This window comes from Pipistrellus kuhlii, unplaced genomic scaffold (genome assembly GCF_014108245.1).
Source record: "Pipistrellus kuhlii isolate mPipKuh1 unplaced genomic scaffold, mPipKuh1.p scaffold_m20_p_2, whole genome shotgun sequence".
NCBI classification, from domain to species: domain Eukaryota; kingdom Metazoa; phylum Chordata; class Mammalia; order Chiroptera; family Vespertilionidae; genus Pipistrellus; species Pipistrellus kuhlii.
In genome coordinates this window covers 73076112-73098116 of record NW_023425515.1, presented here as the reverse complement: position 1 = coordinate 73098116, position 22005 = coordinate 73076112, and the positions used below count along the sequence as shown (strand labels likewise).

Sequence of the window (22005 nt, the reverse complement as noted above, 5' to 3'; positions counted from 1 at the left end):
CAGCCAGAGGTGAAACGAAGTCAAATTAAATGTATTAAATGTTCTCTTGGTTAGGGGAAAATTTGTTAACTAATTTTTAAAAATTAATTATGACCTTAATAAGTGCTTGCTGTTATTTTTCTCAATGATACAGATATAATAGCAGCAATATGACATCAATTTAATACAGAGATTTTTTGTTTCTTTTTTCAAGCACACAAACACTTTAAAAAGTTTTTTTTCAATTATAGCTCTGGCCAGTGTGGCTCAGTTCATCGAGCACTGTCCCATGCAACAGGAAGTCACTGGTTCAATTCCCAGTCAGGGCACACACCTGGATTAGGGGGTGTGCAGGAGGCAGTCAATCAATCAATCTCTCTCTCTCTCTCTCTCTCTCTCTCTCTCTCTCTCTCTCCCCCCCCCCCCCCGCCCCCCTCCCTTCCTCCCACTTCTCCACCCTCCCTTCATCTCCTTTCCTCTCTCTCAAAAATCAATAAAAACATATTTATTGTAAAATTATTTTCAACTACAAATTCTTAGAATTCTGTGTATAAACAGATTCAAGCAGAGCTGCCCTGGTTCTGATAGGAATGAGTTGCCTGGAGCCCCACGTCAGCCACTATTCTCTGCCTCCGCCAACCATAGCACTTTTGGAGCAGGTTAAACATTTAATGTACTCTCATGGGAAGAGCACAGTCTTTGGAATCTGACATATGTGGGCTAAAATGCCAGATATGTCAGGTGGCAGCTTTGTAACAATGAAAAATATACTCAACCTCTCTGAACTTTGGTTTGCTGATCTGTAATGGAAGGTGCTCAGTCCTCATTTCCTAGGAATGTTGTTGAATTAATTGAGGTAACAATGCACTGTGCCTGAGAAGTAGGAACTCAGGAACAAGCTGTCTTCTTGCCATAGAAAGTCTGGCTGAAACTTAGCAGTAACTCTTTGCTTGAGGGTGGTACTGATTTTTTCTGGATGAACAGTATAGAAATCAGCTATTAGAAACATTGATTCTCTGTAATATTTGAAAAGAAGGCATGCGAGAAGGTATACATATCGAACTTTAGCTAGAATCCAAAGTTTGTACAGTCTGAGTGCTGTCAGGATGCCTGAGGTGCAGATTGCACTGTGTCACTGCGGTTCAGATGGCGAGGGGACGGCCAGGGCTTCATCCTGTCAGTGTGGCTGGTGCCAGTCTGGGGCCTTGATATCTTGGACTTGGGGGTGTTGGATATATTGTAGGGTACCTGGTTTTGATTTGCAGCAGCACCAGCCTATCATAGGCCTAGAGTGGTCCTACTTGGTGATATGATGGAGTCCCTTATCAAAGAGGAAACTAGATGAGTCATGCACAAACTCTAGATTTCTGGGAATAAATTTACCTCTATGAATGCCAGGCATTGAGAACATTAAAGAGGACTCAAAAAAGCTCACATAGAATTAAAAACATCTCTTATTCTGGCCCAGTGTTTTTGTTGGAGAAATCTTTATACCGTAACATGAAGGAATGGCTTTTCCCTATTATGTGATTTTGTTCCTTTCTCTTCTCACCTTCCATACCTGCCCTTAGAGATTTGGTTGGTACCTACTACTTAGCCTATGATAGTGGTCGGCAAACTGCGGCTCACAAGCCACATGCGGCTCGAGAGCCGTTGTCTGCTGCTCTGTTGACTAATGAGTTTGCCGACCACTGGCCTATGACTGTGCTCGTATCTGTCCGTCCACTCCTGAGCTTCAGGGAGATAGAACCAATTTGTGGATTGGCCTTTCTGAGCTCATTACTGGATATGAGATTGGACATACTAAAAAACCTGAATTTCATGTATTTCATCTTAATTTTCTTTTTTTTCTGAATTCCCTATCCTGCTAACGTGTGCCATGAGTTACTCAATCTTCACATCTGGGAATGATTCTACAACTTTTTCTCCCTTCCCTTGTGCCAAGGCCCATCAGCAGCCCTTCTTTCCATACCCATTGCTACAAGTAGCTCAGACTTTTCTTTCTTAGATCAGCAGTTTCTACCTGTTATCTTCCCCTGACACATATGATAGATGAGTGTCCTGGGTCACCTGGGGCTAAGGGTGCTTATTTAGCACACAATATATAACTGTGTCATCTTATCGGAAATTACATGGAAGTGAAAAATTGAAAGTAACACCATATATATATATATATATATCACCTTGATTCCATTCTACAGCATTTTAAAAAGTGAGATTTTACCTCTTTAACTAATTTTGTAACAAATTACTGTGGCATCTCAGCACTGATCACAACACTGGTGTTATGACATACAAGTTGCACGAAACTTATTCATTATGTGAAATGATAACCACTTAGGGCAAAATAGGTGATGGCCAATCTGCTTACCTGTTCTAATTTTTTAGTGAAAAATAGTTATGTGATAAAATGATAATGTTTTCTTTCAAAGCAAAATTATTTAACAGAAGGGGGGGGATAAATAGCTCATTAATATTAGTGGTAAAATCCACTTACTGAAAAATTTTTTGCGGCAAATATGTTGGTATTCTCTATGGAATTAACCAGACAACCAACTGCAAATCAAATTCATTATGATAAAGGTAAATAAAGAGTAATTTTTATTCCAAAATTTAACACTACATAAACTATAGGTAATTTAAGATATCAGTACAGTAATAATAAATTGATAAAAACTTACCTCAAATGGGCTCCTGACTCCACTGTGAGGCAGGGCGGAGTTATCCTCCATTCTGTAATTGAACCCTAGCCCTCACCCAACCAATCAAGGTTAGCCGAGGCAGTGACATCACCACTGACCGAAGTAAAACCCCTGGACTGGGCAAAATTCGCTCTCCCGCCATGCTGCCAGCATGAGTGGGACAGAGCCCATGCTAGCATGGAAAAGGCTCTTTTGTTTATTGCATCGGACTCGGCTCCCTGGTGGTCCTTGGGGATCACGAAGTCTGAGCGTAACAATATTATCATGGGATAACATGACATTAGGAAATTGAAGTATGAGACTAATTTAACTTCTTATTTTCATAGAAAAACAAAATGTAAATAAGGAATAAAAATAGATATAATTTGGGGGGGAAAACTTACCTCAAAATTGAGGAAATTTCAACTCTTGATGGTAGAATTTCAGTTATTAACAAATTTGCCAATGTGTTGAAGCCAGATGTCTTAAAAAACAAACTAGAATTATCTAATAAGCAGCTGGTTTTTATATACGAATAACAGATTTTAGTAACTGTTAACAATTGTAGGTAATATTACTATTCATGATGAAAGCATGTGAAGTTGTTGCCTTCACCTTATGGTGGCGGCAGGGAAATCAAAAGATCTTCAGGATGACCATTGGAAGATCATATCTAGGCATTTTCCGTTCTGAAAAACTTGCGTTGTAGTAGGAATTTCCCAGTCAACGAGGGTGAGAGAGAAGTGGTGTCAGCAGTAGGAATAGCATGTGCACAACCATGCTATGGTCAGAGTGGAAGGGGAGGAAAGAGGGCAGAGCGGGGTGCGGGGGGAGAGAATGAATAAGAGTGCATGTGATGGCATTAGACATGCAGGCATAGTGAGGTACAAGAGATGAAATCGGCAAGCACAGGAGCTAGATCCACTGAGACCTTGGATGCTGTGTTGGGAGTTTGATTTTATCCTGAGGGCTCCTGAGGCCTTTAGGATGGTCACATTGGAATTCTAAACGATCTCTCTGGCCTTTGTCTGGAGTTAGATTGTGGGAGTGGAAACAAGGAAACACGTTAAGTCCCTGCTGGCAGTCTTCTGGGGGACAGGGCATAGTGTCCTGATGTTCTATCTGACTTACTTAACTAATGGGAATGTTGTACTTTATATATATATATTTTATTGATTTTGTACAGAGAGGAAGAGAGAGAGATAGAGAGCTAGAAACATCGATGAGAGAGAGTCATCGATCAGCTGCCTCTTGCACACCCCCTACTGGGGATATGCCCGCAGCCAAGGTACATGCCCTTGTCCAGAATCGAACCCGGGTCCCTCAGTCCCCAAGCCAACGCTCTATCCATTGAGCCAAACCGGTCTCGGCGGAATGTTGTACTTTGCAGAAAATGGAAGAAGAGAGACATATCGTGGTCACGGTCCATTTGGGAGGGACTGAGTTTGAGGTTCCATGCAGGTGGCTATGGAAGACTGGTTGATAGCTAGATGCACAGTCTGAGCTGGGAATACAGGTCTGGGAATCATCTGATTAACCAGATCTGGGAAATGAGATTTCATGAGAAGATCATGAAGGTAAGTCAGGACCGGGCTGGAGATCAGAGAAGCACGATATATAAGGGATGGCTGGAAGAATGCGAACTTGAAGGAGATAGAGTATAAGGAAGAACAGAGTGATGATGTAGGAGCCAAAGGAAAGCTAGTTTTCAGGAAGAGAATCAGTCTCACATTCTGTAAACACATCATGTAAAACCAGGACCGAAAAATAACGTCATTGAGTTATCAAGTGGGGCAGTGTCTCTGAGAGAGATCATGGTCACAGCACGTTGAAGAGGAAGCCAGAACTCTGGGGCTTGAAGAGTGACAGGGAGGGAAGGGAAAGAAGATGGCGAGGGCTGCTAACTCCTGTTTAGGTAGGTTGGCAGTGAAGAGAGGGAAGCTGCATGGTGGGTTTACGGAGGGGCACATGCTGAACTCGGGTTCCTGAGCAGACAGGAAGGATTATGAAGTGGTGCCATGGTGGAGGAATTAGCCGTAGTGAGGAGTCCTTCCCCCTTCGTTGTGAGGGTGAGCGAAGGACTTACAGGTGCTGCAGCTGTGGTGCAGGTAGGGGGGAGGTGGAGTCAGAGCTGGAGGGAGTGTCTCCATGAAACAGAAGGTAGGACCCTGTGCTGAGCAAGAGAGTGGGCCAGTGGAGGAGGTAGCGTAAGGGATGTGGGAGAGGTTAAAAATAGCTGCTGTGGAGAATGGGGGAAGGTTGCAGACTGGTTTCCAGCAGGGCTGTAAATTGTGAATTGCTGGCAGTCTAAATCTGCATAGCTGTGCATATTCCTGTGGGTTTCTAAAGCAAGGCTCAGTCACTCATATGGAAAAGATCAAACTGGAATTTTTCTGGGTGGGGATGACCAAGGGACAAATAAAAGAGGCTTTGAGGTTATTGGCCTCAAATTGGATGTTTGGATAGAGAAGGTAAGAACATTTGTAGGAACTGGAAGGGACAGGGTAAGAAAGGACAGACGGTGTGAAGAGGCAGGAGAACTGGTGGGTACACCTGGACAGTGGGCAGGAGAGCTGGGACAAGGAGAGGCTGTGGGCATAGGAATGCCTGCACATGAGGGTCAGAGGTGAGAGTGGTTATGGGCACGGATATGGGTTGGCCAAAGGGGAAGCAGAGGCACAGTGGAAGTGGAGGTCATTAGAGCTGAGGGCGCTGGGAACTGGGTTAGGGTGTTCTGAAAGATCATCCTTACTGTGGACATGAAGGTAGAGCTTTAGGGATGACCAAGCCAGTACTTGAAACAGTAAAGGAAGTCACCTGGCCCCTCCCTGTTTTCCACACAACATGCTCTTTCCTTGATGACACTCTTAATCCCTTGACCTTCTTGTCCTTGTTCCCTGTATAGCACCTGCCACCTGCTAGAGGCTAATAGGAGAGGTGACAGACAGATGCCAGTTGGACCCACAAATCAGTTCTTACGTCACTGGAATGGATGGAGGCTCTGTGAAAGCAGGGCGTTGGCGTATTTTCTTACTGCTGCATCTAAGCACCTAGAATAGTGTCTTGCTGTTCATTATTAAATGAGTGAATACTTCAAAGTTTACACTGACCTTAACTGCTGCTTGGCACACCTGCTCTCAGCCTGGCGTTGCATTTCCCAGAAACACTCTTCCAGGTCTTCTCTGGGCCCCAGCTCCGCCGCTGTGTCGTCTCTCCTCTAGCTCCTCATCTCTCCTCTCACCTCACTGAGGCCAGGGCCACTGTCAGACCTTTCTCATCGTCTTTGTCTTTTCTGCTTACATATTGCTGTCTTTAGCCACTTTCTTACTGCTTTACTTGGAAAAGGAAATGTCCCTGTTCTGCAAAGCTAATACTGTCCCTTTATTACAAGTAGAATTAGATACACGATGTGATGTTCAGGTGACGTATCACAGAACTGTACCCTTGAAACCTATAATTTTATTAACCAGTGTCACCCCAATAAATTTAGTTAAAATATATATATTGTAATACTGAAAAAAGTGTTAGAGACCATAGTGGTCTCTCTCATTACCTCTGCTTTTCTTTCTGGAACCTCTCATCCTTCTTTTTTACACAGCAGTCACTCCCTCCAACAGCTATAGAACTCATCCACAAAACAGGAACAAAAAGCCATTTTTTGTGACTTGAATTTTAAACTGTCATCTTATGTCTTTCATTTTTTTCTGGTTAAAAACATTTCTCGCCGAAACCGGTTTGGTTCAATGGATAGAGCGTCGGCTTGGGGACTGAAGGGTCCCGGGTTTGATTCAGGTCAAGGGCATGTACCTTGGTTGCGGGCACATCCCCAGTAGGGGGTGTGCAAGAGGCAGCTGATCGATGATTCTCTCTCATCGATGTTTCTAACTCTATCTCTCTCCCTTCCTCTGTACAAAATCAATAAAATATATAAATAAATAAATAAATAAATAAATAAATAAATAAATAAATAAATAGATAGATAGATAAATAGATAAATAAATAAATAAAAAACATTTCTCAAACGTGTTCCATTCCATTTGTGGGCTGTTCCTGTCTCCTTGCTACTTACTCACTGCTTACCACCCTGAGTTTGGGGCTGTGCTCACAAATTCCTGAGCTGTTAGGACTTTTTCTCTCCTGCATTCCTGGGGCTTCTCTATACTCTTCTTTCCTTCATTTATTAATCCAACAAATATTTGAGCATTTTTGACTCTTATTGTCAGGTACGTTTCAAGGTATTAGAAATACTGCCTGATTGAAACAGACAAAATTCCTTGCCCTTGTGGCTTTTAGGGGTCTAGTAATAATTAATGTCGTTTTTAAACATTCATTTAAAATCTTGCTTGGTGTTGACTTGTATTGACATAACCTTCAAACATGTGGTATCTACAGAACGTGTGAAGTTAACAAGTTTTGCTTGAAAAAGTTTGTGTTTGGTTTGGTTTTTGTTGCAAAACTAGGGCTAAGAAGATGGCGGATGAAGAGCATATTCTGCACTGCATGCTTTACGAGTTCCTATTAGGAAGAAAACCAAGTGAGGCTGCAAAAAACATCTGTAGTACTCTTGGTCAAGATGCAGTTAGCGCCAGAAAATGCCAGCGTTGGTTTGAGAAATTTCGCGAGGGAAATTTTTCGTTAGATGACAAGAGTGGTCGAGGCCGTGTGTCCAATTTTGATCAAGAAGCTCTTCAAGCTCTTTTGGTGCAAAATCCTCAAATTACCCAACAAGAGCTTGCGACAACTTTAAATTGTTCACAAAAAACAATTTCCAATCAATTGCATGCACTTGGCAAAGTCCAAAAGTTTGGAAAATGGGTTCCTCATGAGTTGACCAACAACAACCATAATCAAAGAGTCACAATTTGCAGTTCGCTCCTCTCTCATCAAAACCGTTTGCTGTTTTTAGAGCAAATTGTTACCAGAGATGAAGAATGGGTGCTGTATGTTAATTTGAAAAGGCGGCCTCAATGGTTGGACAAAAATGAGGCTCCGCAGCCCACGCCAAAACCTGACTTGCATGCGAAAAAAGTGATGTTGTGTGTTTGGTGGAATTTTAAAGGAATTCTTCATTATGAACTTTTACCATCTACCCAAACCATTACAAGTGCAGTGTATAGTGCCCAATTGGAAAGGTTAGCCCAAGCTTTAAGAGAAAAAGAACCCGCGCTGATTAATTGGAAGGGCGTAATTCTTCACACGAACGACCGCATACTGCAAGAATCACTGCTGAAAAACTGCGCCAGTTGGAATGGGAAGTTCTCCCTCAACCTGCATATTCTCCTGATATTGCCCCTTCCGATTACCATTTGTTTCGTTCTTTGTAAAACTTTCTTCTTGGAAAAAAATTTAATAATGAAGAATGCCTCAAAAATGCATTGACCGAATTTTTTGCATCAAAATCACAAGAATTTTTCAACAGAGGGATTAAAATGCTTCCTGAGCGTTGGGCACAAGTAGTAGAAAACAACGGCAACTATATTGTTGATTAAATTTTGTTGTATTGTTTAAATAAATTCGATTTAAAAAGTATTATAAAACGACATTAATTATTACTAGACCTAATACATTCTAGAGGAAGACACCAGGTATTAAGTAATATGTGTAAGTATTTGATACTAGCAAGAACAAATAAAAATAAAGCAGAGAGCGGAGATGGGCAATTTCAGAGTAGAGGGGTTTATTAAAATAGGGTAGCTGGAGAAACTTCAAATGAGGAGATAAATAAATGACTGTATTTCCTTGCATTGGGCACAAAGCAAAGAGAACAGGTGAATTTGGACCTGGTGGCATTACATTACAATATATGGAATAGGAAGGAAAACATTTTAAATTCCTAAGATACATATGCCTTCAACGGTAGCTTTTATATTTTATTTGCAGAATGCCGACATCTTTGAGAACAATTGGAATCAATGTTTCACTAGTGTTTGCTTGAATCCCAAGTGCTTTTATTCCACTCACTCTTCGGAACAATGGCAGACAGCCCTGTTGGCAGGCGACACTGGCCCTGGCTGGTGGCAGGCTGAACTTCATTGTTGTCTAAGCGGAGGGCAGTGAGCAGCTGTTTCAGATCAAACTTAAAATTTTTAATTACATAAATAATGTATTGTGTTTACTTGGAACAACAGTACTCTTTTAGGCTAGTTTTTGTTTCTAAATTTAGATTTAGAACTTTTTGGTTGAGGGGATTTTAGTTATTGATAAAAATTTCTCATAAGATCATTGAAGACTAAGCAACTAAGACATTTTAGGAAACTGGAAAAAAGTTCTCTGTAGTAAACTTACGATATAGGAATTCTGGAAAAGCAAAGAAGCTAAAAGTTTAGGGGAAAGAGAAACCAGTGTTTTCTCTATCACAGTTTAGAAACTAATCTATTATACTTTGAAAGGAATTGTCAAGTGAAAATAATTTAGGCAGTGAAATAAATAATCTTTTAGACAGTAATTATTTGTCTTGAGATTTTATTGATAGTTAAAAAAATGTAATCTCCTTGTTCTCTTAATTCTCCCTTTTAAAAACCATTGCCCCAATTTTAAAAGACTTTGTGAATCTCTAAAGCTTTTAAAGAATATAGGGCTCGGCAAAAGTAGGTTTACAGCCAAAACCGGTTTGGCTCAGTAGATAGAGTGTCAGCCTGCAGACTGAAAGGTCCCAGGTTCGATTCCGGTCAAGGACATGCACCTTGGTTGGGGCCACATCCCCAGTAGGGAGTGTGCAAGAGGCAGCCGAGCAATGATTCTCTATCATCAATGTTTCTCTCTATCCCTTTCTCTTCCTCTCTATAAAAAAAAAAAAAAAAAAAAATCAAGTATATATTTTTTTAAAAAGTAGGTTTACAGTTGTGAGTACAGTTTACTCTTGTACTATTATTTATTAATTATTGTATTATTTCCCACATGAACAACTGTAAGCCTGACTTTGTCCTACTCTGTATTTATGACGTAATGAGTAGCTACCCAGGATGAGCAGCCATTCACACTATTTATAACAAAAAAATTACGGTTCTATTGGTATAATAGTGTTAGTTCATTTGGCTCAGGGAGAAATATTGTGGTGGAATTAAAGGGAATAAAGGACAAAAATGTGTATCTTGCATACACATGAGCATTTTCCAATATCACCCAGCATATCTTGCCCTGCCACCCAGAGAGGCTGTTTGTACAGTTTGTGTGAGGGGAGAGCACAGCTAGTTACAGTGTGGGCTCCATAATGACAGAGGCTGGCTGGAAAGAGAGAGCAGTGGGACCAAGTTCCAGTTGAAACCAGTAAAAGGTGAGACTTTTAGTGACCTCAGACGGCTGGTGATATTCTAAATGTAGTGACTCACACATTATGTTAAGGTCCTTACACAGAGAAAAATGCTATGTATTTACTCAAAAAATCCTGACACCCAGGGTGGGAACAAACTTAAAATATTGTTTGCTCAAAATTAGTTTCCTGGCTAATGGGCTCTATACATTTCTCAGCCTCTCATACGCTAAGTTTTATTAGTGGTCAGTGGAACACTCCTTTAAACTACTTTCGAGTTTGGATTAAAACAGGGAACGAGGTGAACAAATAACATTATAATGACGATGCTGTCGCCTTCTTGAAGATCAACTCCTTCGTCATGTGAACCTGCAGTGCCCCAAGGTGGTTTTTGCCCTGGTGTCCTGATATTTTTTTTGAGTCACACTTGAGCTTTCCTTTTATAAGCACTAGCGAGCATAACATCTGACAGATCCTGTCGGGTGCACATTCCTTTTACAAGTGGGCGAGTGAGCAGCTTGGAAGGCGGGGTGGTTGGTATACTGGCCTGAAGCTAGTGAAGCTTTGGGAAGAGTACGATGCCACACCCGCCTGATCTCTGATAGAGCAGTTTACTCTTTTCTGACAGAGGATGCGTGGACGCGTTTGTTTGCTAGTACGTAGTTATGGGCAGGTAAAATGCACTTCGGGAAGTATTAATCTCTGCAAGAATCCCTGTGTTGTCCATGGTTTGCATTAACGTGCTTATCAGAACTTCGTGTTGTACCATGAAGAGCTTTCCTCTGAGTTGATGTGCCATGTTGCTGTCTTTCCTCATCTCCTTAAGGAACACCTTTCCGTAGCGGGGAAGCTTCGTGGGTTAACAGTGCTGAAGTGATGAGGTCTGCTTGGGTGTTATTTGTCTAATATACCGAGTGTTTGAAAATAGTGTCCATTAGCTTTGTAATAATTAAGGCTATATTTAAATACACATAAAGTTTGTCAAAATCTGTTCCTTTACTCATCTCCCCATACTTAAGCCCTCACTCTTCTCTTTTTGTGCCCCAACCTCCAGTCATATTAAACACAAAGGGGGAGAGAGAGAGGAGAGGGAAAAAGAAGCACAAGCATCACAGAGTCACTTTGTAGGTCTCCTACAGGGGTCACCTCCTCTGGGAAGCATCCCTGAGTTACCGCCTCTGGGCGGGGTTTCCCAGCTGTGCCGTACCTCTCTCCTCAGACACGGACTATGCTGCTTTGTTAGAGTTTGCTGGCTGGGCTCTGCAGCAGACTGTAAACGTCCCAAGGGAGCAGGAACCACCAGTCTTATTCATAAACACGTCCCTGGGTCCAGCACAGAATGTGCCATGTAATGGGTTATCAGTCAGTCTGAGTTACTGTTTAGTGATGATGCTTGTGATTCTCTGTTTTGTTTCCAAAGGTTCCCCAAAGTGAGCACAGAAGGAACCATGCTGAGAAGCTAATCGCTCCTCCAGTGCCAGGAGATTCCAAAAAGCCTAACGACCTTCCCAGTCCCACTTCAGATGGCAAAGCAGGAGAAGGCGACCGACAGCCAAAAGAAAGCTTTTTTCAGTTTCTTGGTAACTTATTCAATATCTCTGGAAAAGCATCTCTCGCTGAGGCCAAGCAGCCCTCTCTGAAAGATGACCATGACAAAGCGGAGAAAGACCTGCCAAGTCCCAGGGAGCGCCCCGAGGAAGGGGTCGGGGCGGACAGGGAGGTGTCCAGGGGTCCCCCGGGACCCCAGGCCCTGCCGGCCGGAGAGCCGGAGTCCAGCTCGGCTGCGCTCTCCGATGCCTTTTCTTTGGATACAACACAAGACAGCGAGCAGGAAACCGGTGACTTCATAAAGTAAGTTAAAGCTTTACTTGAGCCAAAATCTGCACTTTTGGACCTAGCTTTTGAGCCTAAGCTCTACTATCAATGAAAGGGATTGGAAGAAGTGTCCTGTAATGTTCCTGGTAGTAGGTAAAAAAGTTCTATGATTCCGTGTACCATACATGTAATCTAGAGCCTTTTGAGCTATTTAGTGACATTAATACCTTTTGTAGGTGCTAACTTTGTCAGCGAATAAGATTTACTTCTAATTTAAGACTTCCTTGAATAGGAGTGTTTTCTGTTGTCTGAATTGTTCCTGTATTAGAACAGGCAGTGTGTTCAGTGTCTTCTTTGGGGAACAAATATGGTCCTAAGATTTGTATTCATTCTCTGTCAGTATCTTTTCTTTGTGGAATATAGGTTCAGAGGTTCAGAGAAGAAATTGAATGGGCTCTTTCCCTAAAACTAGCCTTATGAACCTTTCCCACAACTCCAAGAAACTGAAATCTTGCACAGATTCAAGGAGCATTTCACCACCCCTATGTTCTTTGCTTGATTAGCAGTTACTAATTTGTTTTTCCCTGTACTCAGATGAGCTAGAAGGAATATTTTACTTTTTAATTTACAGTTGATATCCAATATTATATTAGTTTCAGGTGTACAGCATGGTGGTTAGATATCGATGTTTTTCTTTCTCTCCTTCTCCCTTCCTCTCTCTAAAAAAAATTTTTTTAAATATATTTTATTGATTTTTCATAGAGAGGAAGAGAGAGGGATAGAGAGTTAGAAACATTGATGAGAGAGAATCATCAATCAGCTGCCTCCTGCACACCCCCTACTGGGGATGTGCCTGCAACCAAGGTACATGCCCTTGACTGAAATCAAACCTGGGACTTTCCCGTCTGCAGGCCAACGCTCTATTCACTGAGCCAAACTGGTTAGGGCTGGTCTTCATTTTTATTTTTTATCTGAAACTGGTGATTTATTGGAGCCCTCGGAGGTTTCTGCTCTCTCTAAAAAAAATTTTTTTTAATTCCATTGTGCCCTAACCGGTTTGGCTCAGTGGATAGTGTCGGCCTGCGGACTGAAGGATCCCAGGTTCGATTCTGGCCAAGGGCATGTACCTTGGTTGCGGGCACATCCCCAGTAGGGAGTGTGCAGGAGGCAGCTGATGGATATCTCATCAATGTTTCTAACTCTCTATCCCTCTCCCTTCCTCTCTAAAAAAAAATTTAAAAAAAAAAGAATGTATAATTAGAAACAAATGTCCAACAACAAAATTGAATTGTTCATAAAGAATTGTCTGAAGCAGTGCTATTGAAGATGTGGCCCTGGATCAGCAGCAGCAGCAGCCCCTGGGAAGCATTAGAAATGCAGATTATCAGATCCAGACCCACTGACTCAGCATGCCTGGGAGTGAGACCCAGCAATGGGCTAACCCCTCTCCAGGTGATTTTGGTTCCAAAGTAATTTAAAATGGTGGGGATTTTGAGCCTATTCTATGGGAATTGGGTAGAATGGAAACTTCATGCTTTTTCTTCTTTGGTTTTGATTAATAGGTCATTAAACAAACCAACAAAAAATTAACTTCCATGGCTGAAAGTCTTTTTAAAAGAACAGTTTATTAGACCATTGTTAGCAAAAAACAAAATACCTGTCTTGGGGCATGGAGCCTAAAGCACCAGCAGCATGGCTAGGTAGTAAAGACATGTCCATTATCTGAGTTTGTAAGCACTTTCATACGCCAAGTACGGGGAAGGGGAAGAAAGATGCACGCCATCTGAGGGAATGTACATTAGCAGTAGGAAAGGGGTGGGAGGAGGTGCAGAGGGCAGCTCTCTGGTGGGCACAGACCACTCCGGTGGCTTGGTGGTGGGCATAAGTCTGGTAAGCCCTCGTTTAGGCAGGAAGTGGAGGCTCCTAGGGATCAAGGGTGCCTGACTAAAATTATCTGTGGAAATAACCACCTGGAATTTAATCCAAAGTTCCAACAGATGTACAGAAATAGCAGTCTTTTGTCAGAACTGGTCCACAGCTATTAACAGGATAACTCAGTGGTCGGCAAACTCATTAGTCAACAGAGCCAAATATCAACAGTACAACGACTGAAATTTCTTTTGAGAGCCAAATTTTTTAAACTTAAACTATATAGGTAGGTACATTGTTATTAACTTAATTAGGGTACTCCTAAACTGGCCTTTGCTAAAATCTCAAGGAGCCAAAGAGCCGCATGTGGCTCGCAACCGCAGTTTACCTACCACTGGTAACTCTTCTCTCTTTCTCTCTCTCTCTCTGTTGCACTGTAATTGTAATCTGGAACATTTCAGAATTTTCTCCTTGACAGTCAGGTTTATTTGTTTGGTACTGAACAGTAGAAAATGGAAGAGGATTCTGTGCCTCTTAATTCTTGTTGATAAAGCCTTCCTTGTTAACAGATTACTTGTTTAAGGCTATTCACCAGAACCACTTCAGCAAAGAAAGGCAGTTCTTTTCGTTGTTGTTTTGTTTATTAATTTATTTTTATCTTTATTCTGTAGAAAGAAAAAGGAAGGGAAAGCGATACAGACATAGGAATATCAATTGTCTGTCTTCTGCATGCCCCCTATTGGGGATCACCCACAACCCAGGCCTGTGCCCTGACCAGGAATCAGACCAGTGACCTCTTGGTTCATGGGTCTATGCTCAACCACTAAACCACACTAGCCTGGCTGTTGTTGCTTGATTTTAATCTATATTTCTTTTTCAAATAAGGAAACAAGGCTCAGAAAAATATGTAACATCCCCCAAATCATACAATTAATAACAATAATAGAAATTAATAACAATAGGAAAAGCTGGTGGAGACTGTGTATGAAGTGGCCAACTCCTCCAAGTCCTCAAGGGCAAACACTGGCTACAGGACCCCACATCACTGGGGTGTGCTGGAAAATTCCACCACTCGCCACAGCTATTGCAACATTGGGACCTTTCCCTTTACAGTGCTAAGAAAAGTGGTTCCTAAGAGGAAGGGAAAAGACACTGGACATCCAGTTTGGCTGCGATAATAAACTTCCAGCCCAGCTTAGGAAATCAGATTTTGAATTAATAGTTTTAGTAACTTCCTATTGACAATTTTTAATTTGTTTAGGAATTATAAAAGTTGAATACCATTTTGGTTAACAGTGTATTTTGACAGTATGAGTAAGGACTGCTTATAACCAATTTTAGATATTATGTAAATAATATATCTGGAGAAGCTATTTACCAGTAATTTAAGTATCTGCGTTTTAAGTATTAAAGTTATCTCTTTGGTTCTGTGATATGAATTGATTGCAAGCAATGATATATTTGATTTTTTATTGAAATGAGAGTTTCAGATATAAAATATTATTTAACAGTAAGAGCCTATACTTTTGAAATTCCTATGAGACTTCAGTTTTACATAAAATTTTAAATTTTATTTTAAGAAAGAATAATTAATCGAAGGTTTTTATATTTTCTGATTCTTTCATGCTGTTTGTGTTTTTTTGTTTGTTTGTTTTTGTTTGTTTTGTTTTTTCACAGACAAGCAGATGGTAAACCAGAGAGGCCTTCAATAACATATGCAACGTATCGAGGCCCCAGACAAATTAGGAAATTTTTGAAGCAACAGGCTGTGTTAGAAACTGTGAATCCCTTGGACAGAGAAAATGAAAGTCCTGACTCAAGCACAAGCACACACACTGGCCCTGGGAATGAGATTGAGGCTGGGACGCGGTCATCTCTGTCATCATCTAGCACAGACATAGCTATGAAAGGGCCTGTGCGTGGAGACCTATTAGAAGACTCTGATTGTAGCACAAGAGGTCTCAACAGGGAAAGCCATCTGACAACCAACCCTGAAGCACTGAAGACTGCTTCTTCTAAGGATGTTTTAAATAAAAATGGCCCTGGGGGACCTGGGGGAAGGAGGCCGTCCCCGTCTTCTGTGACTAACTCCAGCTTGGCTGTTGGAGAATCTGACTCACAGCAGCGTTTAAGTTGTGAGCCGCTTTCTCCGTCGGACAGAAATCTGGTGTGTTCAGCATTGTTTACAGGAAGTTGCAGCGGCACAGTCCCTGGCCGTCCAGACTTTCAGAGGATCACTCCTACAGAGACGGCCCCAGAGGAAAACAGCTCCATCGGGAGTGAGGGGAGCCTGGTGCAAAGGGAAGAGCGTGTCGAGCCTGCGCACCCTGCTGTTGCTGACTTGTCTTGTAGTAAATCTGATGGAAGTGACACTACCCGACAGGAAAGGACAGATTTTCCACGTCCAGATAAGTCCATCAGGCAGGAAGAGTTGCCGTCGCCAGAGAGTGAGTGTTCTGACACGCCAACTGTAGGTAACTCGTCAGAGCAGGCTGCCAGCCACACGGCTGCTCTTCAGAGACACGCTGTGACAGGCACAGAACTTGTAAATGAAGGAAACAGGTTTTCTGCCCAAGATGCACAGAAAAATTCAGCTGTGACAGGAATCGGGCTGGAAACAGAAAGTATCTCTGTTGGTGAACCCACAATTTCAAGTCATGCAGACACTGCAGAAGATGAAGTTGAGTCATTACCCAAAGATACTGACCAGTTGTCTGTAGCAAAAGCCAAAAACCTTGATTTGGGGCCACATGGCAAGACGCCTTGTGTTCTTAGAACCAATCAAAAGGAAACTGCTGCTGTAGAATGTATCAGTGAGTCGCCTGGTGCAGCATGCCTGGAAAACAAAATAACCCCTGCCCTGTCCTTCAAACGCCACCGAAATCACATTTCAGACTGTCTTCCCGACTCCGAGAGTCCTCATCAAGCTCAAGTCACACTTGATACCAGAAATTCTCTTACCCTTGACTGTGAAAAATCAAATTCCAGTGCTTCATCTCCCCCCATTGTTTCTGGAATTAGTGCACTAAGCGGGTTGGATGCGGGGTCTTCTGTGCTCATTGGAGCAGAGGATGTCAGCATTGTTGGTGTTTCCCATGAGCCTGGTGCGTGTCCAGAAGAAAATGTGGCGAATCACATTGACGCTGCAGACAAGAAGAGTCCTCCAGCTTGTCTTCACCCTGAGCACGCGTCTGTGATTCCTGAATCCAGGGATGTTCTTCCTAATAGTGAAAAATGCCAGGTTTCACTAGATCTCGAAGCCAGTGACGCCCACCTGCGGGGGGTGGACTCGAGATTGGAGGAGGAAAGCCTCTCTGAGGACCACAGCTCCATTTCCTCTCAGGGCCCTCAGAAAGCAGAGTTAATGACTTCAAACAGCGGAGCCAGAAAAAGCGCTACGGAGAAGTCGGGTTCTCTTTCCTTGGACGCCAAAACTGGCAACGTGGCTAAAGTTTTATCAAAAGCTGAAGTTGCTGGTCAGAATAGTGTGCCTGTGAAGTCACATTCTGGAAAAGGAGAAACTATAGCCCTCTCCAAGATACCTGTTTGCCAAACAGAGCCTGGAGACATTTCTCAGGATAAAATTTCTTCTCCATTTGAAATTACACCTGTGCCAGCAAAGCCTATCTTATCAGAATTAACCTCTCCAGAGGCTGAACAGGACAAAAGTTGTCGATTGATGGATCATAATGAGTTTAAAGAGAAATATTCAGATGCTGGACTTAAAGAGAATTGCCAAGCGGAGGTCTCTCTTTCTGTCTCCAAAAATCAAGGTGTGAGGGAAACAGAGGCGGAAGTGTTGGGATATGCTTCTGCTTCTCTCAGAAGTAATACACCTGGGATTTTACCTCCCATTCATGATGAAAGAGCCAACACTTGTGTGATTTATGAGCCTTCTGATATCTGTGTGACTGAAAAGATTTCAGGTTTCTCAGAAACAGCGGGACTCAGCTTAACTAATGCTTGCCCCAAATTCCAAGAAACTGACAGCACAAAAGTGAATTCACCTTTTCTGGGTTCTGACATCACTTTGGAAAAAAACACTTTTGCACCTGAAGATGCAGGCTTTCTTAATGTCCCTTCTGTGCTAAGATGTAAAAAGGAAGCCTCGTCTCAGGGAAGGAAAGGTAGTGGTGACAGCACGCCTCCCTCTAGTAAGGCTGAAGGGGTCAGGATGGTCACCCGTTCACCTAAGCCCCAGGGTAGTTTGGGTTCTGCAAAAGTTGCTATAGATACCACACAGGAAGGTGCCTTAACTAACCGGCTGTGCCCTGACAGCTCCTATTTGGAATTGGAAGCATCTGTGCCAACAGGGGCTGAAGTGGCCCCCTGTCGGGGACATTTGGGTAATCATCCTGGGACAGCATCTCTGGCCTTCCCAACTGCTGCCCAGTTTGCCAAGCCCATGGAAGCAGAGGCGGGAGCAGTTGCTGGGGCCCCGGCGTCAGTTAACAGCTCCCGCCAGCAGTGTTCTGAAGCCTCTGCTGAGCACCAGCTCGGGGCCCTCAGCAGCGGCTTGCTGAAAAAGGCTGACACGCTAATTGGTGAGATCTTTAATTCTGTTAGGGAAGACCTGAAGTCCAAACACACAGTTGATACCTGCCAGGAGCATCTGGCCAGAGACGGCATCATGGATCCTGGCGCCCTGCAGGAAGGCACGGCTGAGGAGAAACCAGCGGAGGCGCCGCTGCCGGGGACCCAACTGGCAGAGCATTCGGAAGAGCAGGACTTGGGAGGCCTGTCAGGAGGCCCAGGGGGAGAAAAGGCCTGTGTTTCACCTGCACCTGGTGAGGAGAGTCTCCTTTTTGATTCCGATAGAATGAATGTATCTTGTTTGTTAGAAGATCAAGCTAGGGAATTAGTCAATGAGATTATTAATGCAGCCCGAGAACATGTAACAAATGATGCTTTTGAAGATGCAGAGACTACCTGGGATTCTGAGCTTCAGGCTAGTACTCCAAAAATTCTGAACGGGGATAGTGTTAAGCCTCCTCCAAGGGAGTTCGTGGTGTCAAAACAGGTAGTAAATCAAAGCACATGTGAAATTAGTGAAAATGAAGTAGTAGGTAGAGTCTTCTCTGTAAGTAACTTAGCTAGTGGCACAGAGTCAACGAAAAAAAATGGAGCTGGACGATCTGATGGTATAAACTTGCAGGAATCAGATACTGTTTTACTAGCTGAAGACTTGCCCCATAAAGGGTCAGATGATAGGGTAGAAACACATGTACTTGTCAAAGAGGACTCTAAAGAGAAAATGGAAATAGAGTGCGTGGATAATCAAAAAATCGAGACAGAGGATACTGGAACTCCTGTATTAAATGTCCAATGGCCTCCGTGCGCAAATGATGACATCCGTGTACCTGGGACATCCAAAAGCAGTTTGTCTGATAGTCTTGTGTGTATGTCTGAAAAAGGCTTGCCAGCACACAGTAGTAAGAGCATACCCCTTGCAATGTCAGAAGTAGGGAAAGTGCACAAAAAGGATGCTGAAGTAAATACAGGAAAAATTGAGCTTATCCCTCCCATGTTAGAAATAGGAAAAACAAACCAAAAGAACGCTGAATTAAGTGTTATGAAAAATGAGGCAGTCCCCCTTATGTCAGAAATGGGAGGAACACATAAAAGGGATGATGAATTAAATGAGGCAAAAGCTGAGCCCATGGCTGATAGTTTTAAAATACAAGAAGTATACCAAATGGATGCTGAGAGGTATCATGAAAAAACTGAGGGAATACCTGCCCTTTTAGGAATGGAAAAGGCTCGTAAGATGGGGGATACTGAAAAGGACATTGGCAAAACTGACACGATGCCTGTTATGTCAGAAGTAAAAAATGTCTGCCAAAAAGATGCCGAGGGAATTACTGGAAAGACTGAAGTGATGTCTGTTAAATTGGGAATGGAAAACATTTGCCAGAAGCATGCTGAAGGTGATGTTGGCAAGACCGGGATGACATCAGTTTTGTCAGAAATAGAAAATATCTACCCCAAAGATGCTGAGGAAATCACTGAAAAGGCTGACATGATGCCTCCTACATCAGAAATAGAAGATATTTACCAAAAGGATGCTGAGGTGATGCCCGTTATGTTTGAAGTGGTAAACATCTACCACAAAGATTCCGAGGGAGTTGCTGAAAAGACTGACAGGCCTGTTTTGGGAATGGAAAACAGTTACCAAATGGATGCTGAAGGAGTTACTAGGAAAACTGAAAAAGTACCTTTTGCATTGGAAGTGAAAAAAATACCCAAGAAGGCAGCCCCTGCCTCTCCCGAAATGGGAAGAGCATGCAAGAGGGATGCTAAAGAGACAGTTAGAATGATTGTGTCCATGCCCTCTATGATAGAAATGGAGAGAACTGCCCCAGAAGATTCTGATGGGACTGTCAGGAAACACCAAGTGTTACCTGCAGTGGTAGATGTAGGGAAAGCATACGAGAAAGGCCTGCAATTGCCCGCTACGCAAGCAGAGTCCAGGCCTCCCATATTTGAACCTGAAAAAGAACCCCAAGAGGATGCTGAAGAGGGTATTGGAGAAATGGAGGAAGAGCCCACTGACTTAAAGGAAGGCTTGATAGCACGTGACAATAGATTTGCTTCCTATTTCAGGGGATATGAACCACCTACATTAAGTAAGGATTTTGAAGGCTACCCTGCCTTAGCAATGCCAGATTTTCAACCTATTGATACTGTAGAAAGGCTAGACAGAAAAACATCTGTTACTGCAGTAGATAGCAGAACAAGAAATCTAGGAGACGGTTGCGATAAAAAAGAAGACTCCAGTTTAGCCTTCATCTCTCAGGCTGAACAAGACAATCCTTCCTTCACTATATTATATGAAGAGCCTCTTCAAGGTGAAGACAGCTGTGCTGCTGCTGACGTTGGGAGTACACACTCTCTCTCCTTTCCTGACGCACCTCCTGATGCCATACCTGTTGTCACATGTGAAAGGTCTGAGAGTAGAACTGACCTGGTCCATCATTTTGAAAGAGGTTCTAAATTAGGGGAGACCTTTGATAGTGATAGTTCAGAAATGTTCTTATCAGTGGAAGCCAAAAGGTACAAAATATATCCCTTAGCTTTGTCTCCAATCTATGAGGATGACAGCTCTCAGGAGGACATTCTATCCAACGAGGTCTCACCTGGTCATCATGGCTCCACAAAATCTAGGGATAATGCCAGCCAGCCCTCTTCAGTTTTATCGCTTCTCCAGTCAGTGTCTGAGCGCTTAAAGATGAATTTTGATGAAGAGGAGAGACAGGAGTTTGGGGAAGAGGAAGAAGAACCATTGCATAAGGGAAGTCTCAGAGATAGCAGGAGGGAATCCGTTGCCTTCAAGTGGCCAGATCCTTCCATTACGTTTGATGCTGATGATGACCAGGAAAGGACTGGAATTTCTAAGAATTCATCTGTGAAGGCAAAGGAACCTGCAACCCCCAATCTGCAAATTGGTCTGTGGCCAGAAAAGACAACGTTTCTACAAAAGTCTGACCTTACTTCTAAACTACATTCTTCTGTAAAGAGTGCTTATCATCAGTATTTGCAGACTTCCAAAACCCACTCCTCAGAAAAAGGAGCCCAATTTGGTGGGACTTTGCAGGAACCAGCTTCAAAATATTTCCGTGCTCAAGACAACTCGGGCAGATTAAGCCCATTCATAGAGGTAAGTCATTTTGATTATTAATTAGTGCTTAATTGAAGTAGTGCTTGGGTCATTAAATGATCTAGAAGCTTAGGGGGAAAAATCAATGTTTTGATGTATAAAGATTGTTTTTAAAAATATTAGAGGTTAATTTATTCTTTGGTTGAAGTGTATCATAAGTTATGTATTTTAGCTAAACTGTTAGATTGAGAGAAAAAGTTTAACTCAAAATTTAAAGGCAGACAAGCAGGTTATTTTCCAGTTCTTTGCTATATTTAGTTTTGTTTTTAATTTTTAATTGATTTTTACAAGGAGAGAGAGGAAGTGAGGGGAGAGAGTAGAACATTGATAGGCTGCCTCCTACATGCCCCCAATGGGGGATCAGTCCCACAATCTGGGCATGTGCCCCAACCAGCAAGAGTAGTTTTTGGGTTTTTTAAAATCTTCACTGGAGGGTATGTGTGTGTTTTTTTAATTATTGATTTTTTAGAGAGAGAGAAAGGGGGAGGGAAGAGGAGAAGGAAAATAGAGGAGAAACATCTGTGTGAGGCTACCTCCAACATGCACCCCAACCAGGGACTGAACCCACAGCCAAGGTATGCGCCCTGACTAGGAATCAAATCTATGACCCTTTGGTGCATGGGATGTCGTTCTAATCAACTGAGCCACATCAGCCAGGGCTATCATTGATTTTAAACTAAATTAAGAGACAAGATTCTGAGTTTCTCTGACTATATGTGAGAAAAGTTGATAGTTTGGCCCAGCAGTTGCAGCTC

At 42.6% G+C, this 22005-nt stretch overlaps 1 protein-coding gene across 2 annotated transcripts in view; it reads left to right on the top strand.

Annotated features, from left to right (window-relative positions):
* CRYBG3 (crystallin beta-gamma domain containing 3) overlaps positions 1 to 22005 on the top strand; it is a 122806-nt gene that overhangs the window by 31886 nt on the left and 68915 nt on the right. For both annotated transcript variants that reach the window (XM_036444614.2, XM_036444615.2), the window contains exons 3-4: positions 11330 to 11760; positions 15271 to 21250. In XM_036444614.2, coding sequence (XP_036300507.1) covers positions 11330 to 11760; positions 15271 to 21250 — 6411 coding nt within the window. The remainder of the gene's footprint in view (positions 1 to 11329; positions 11761 to 15270; positions 21251 to 22005) is intronic.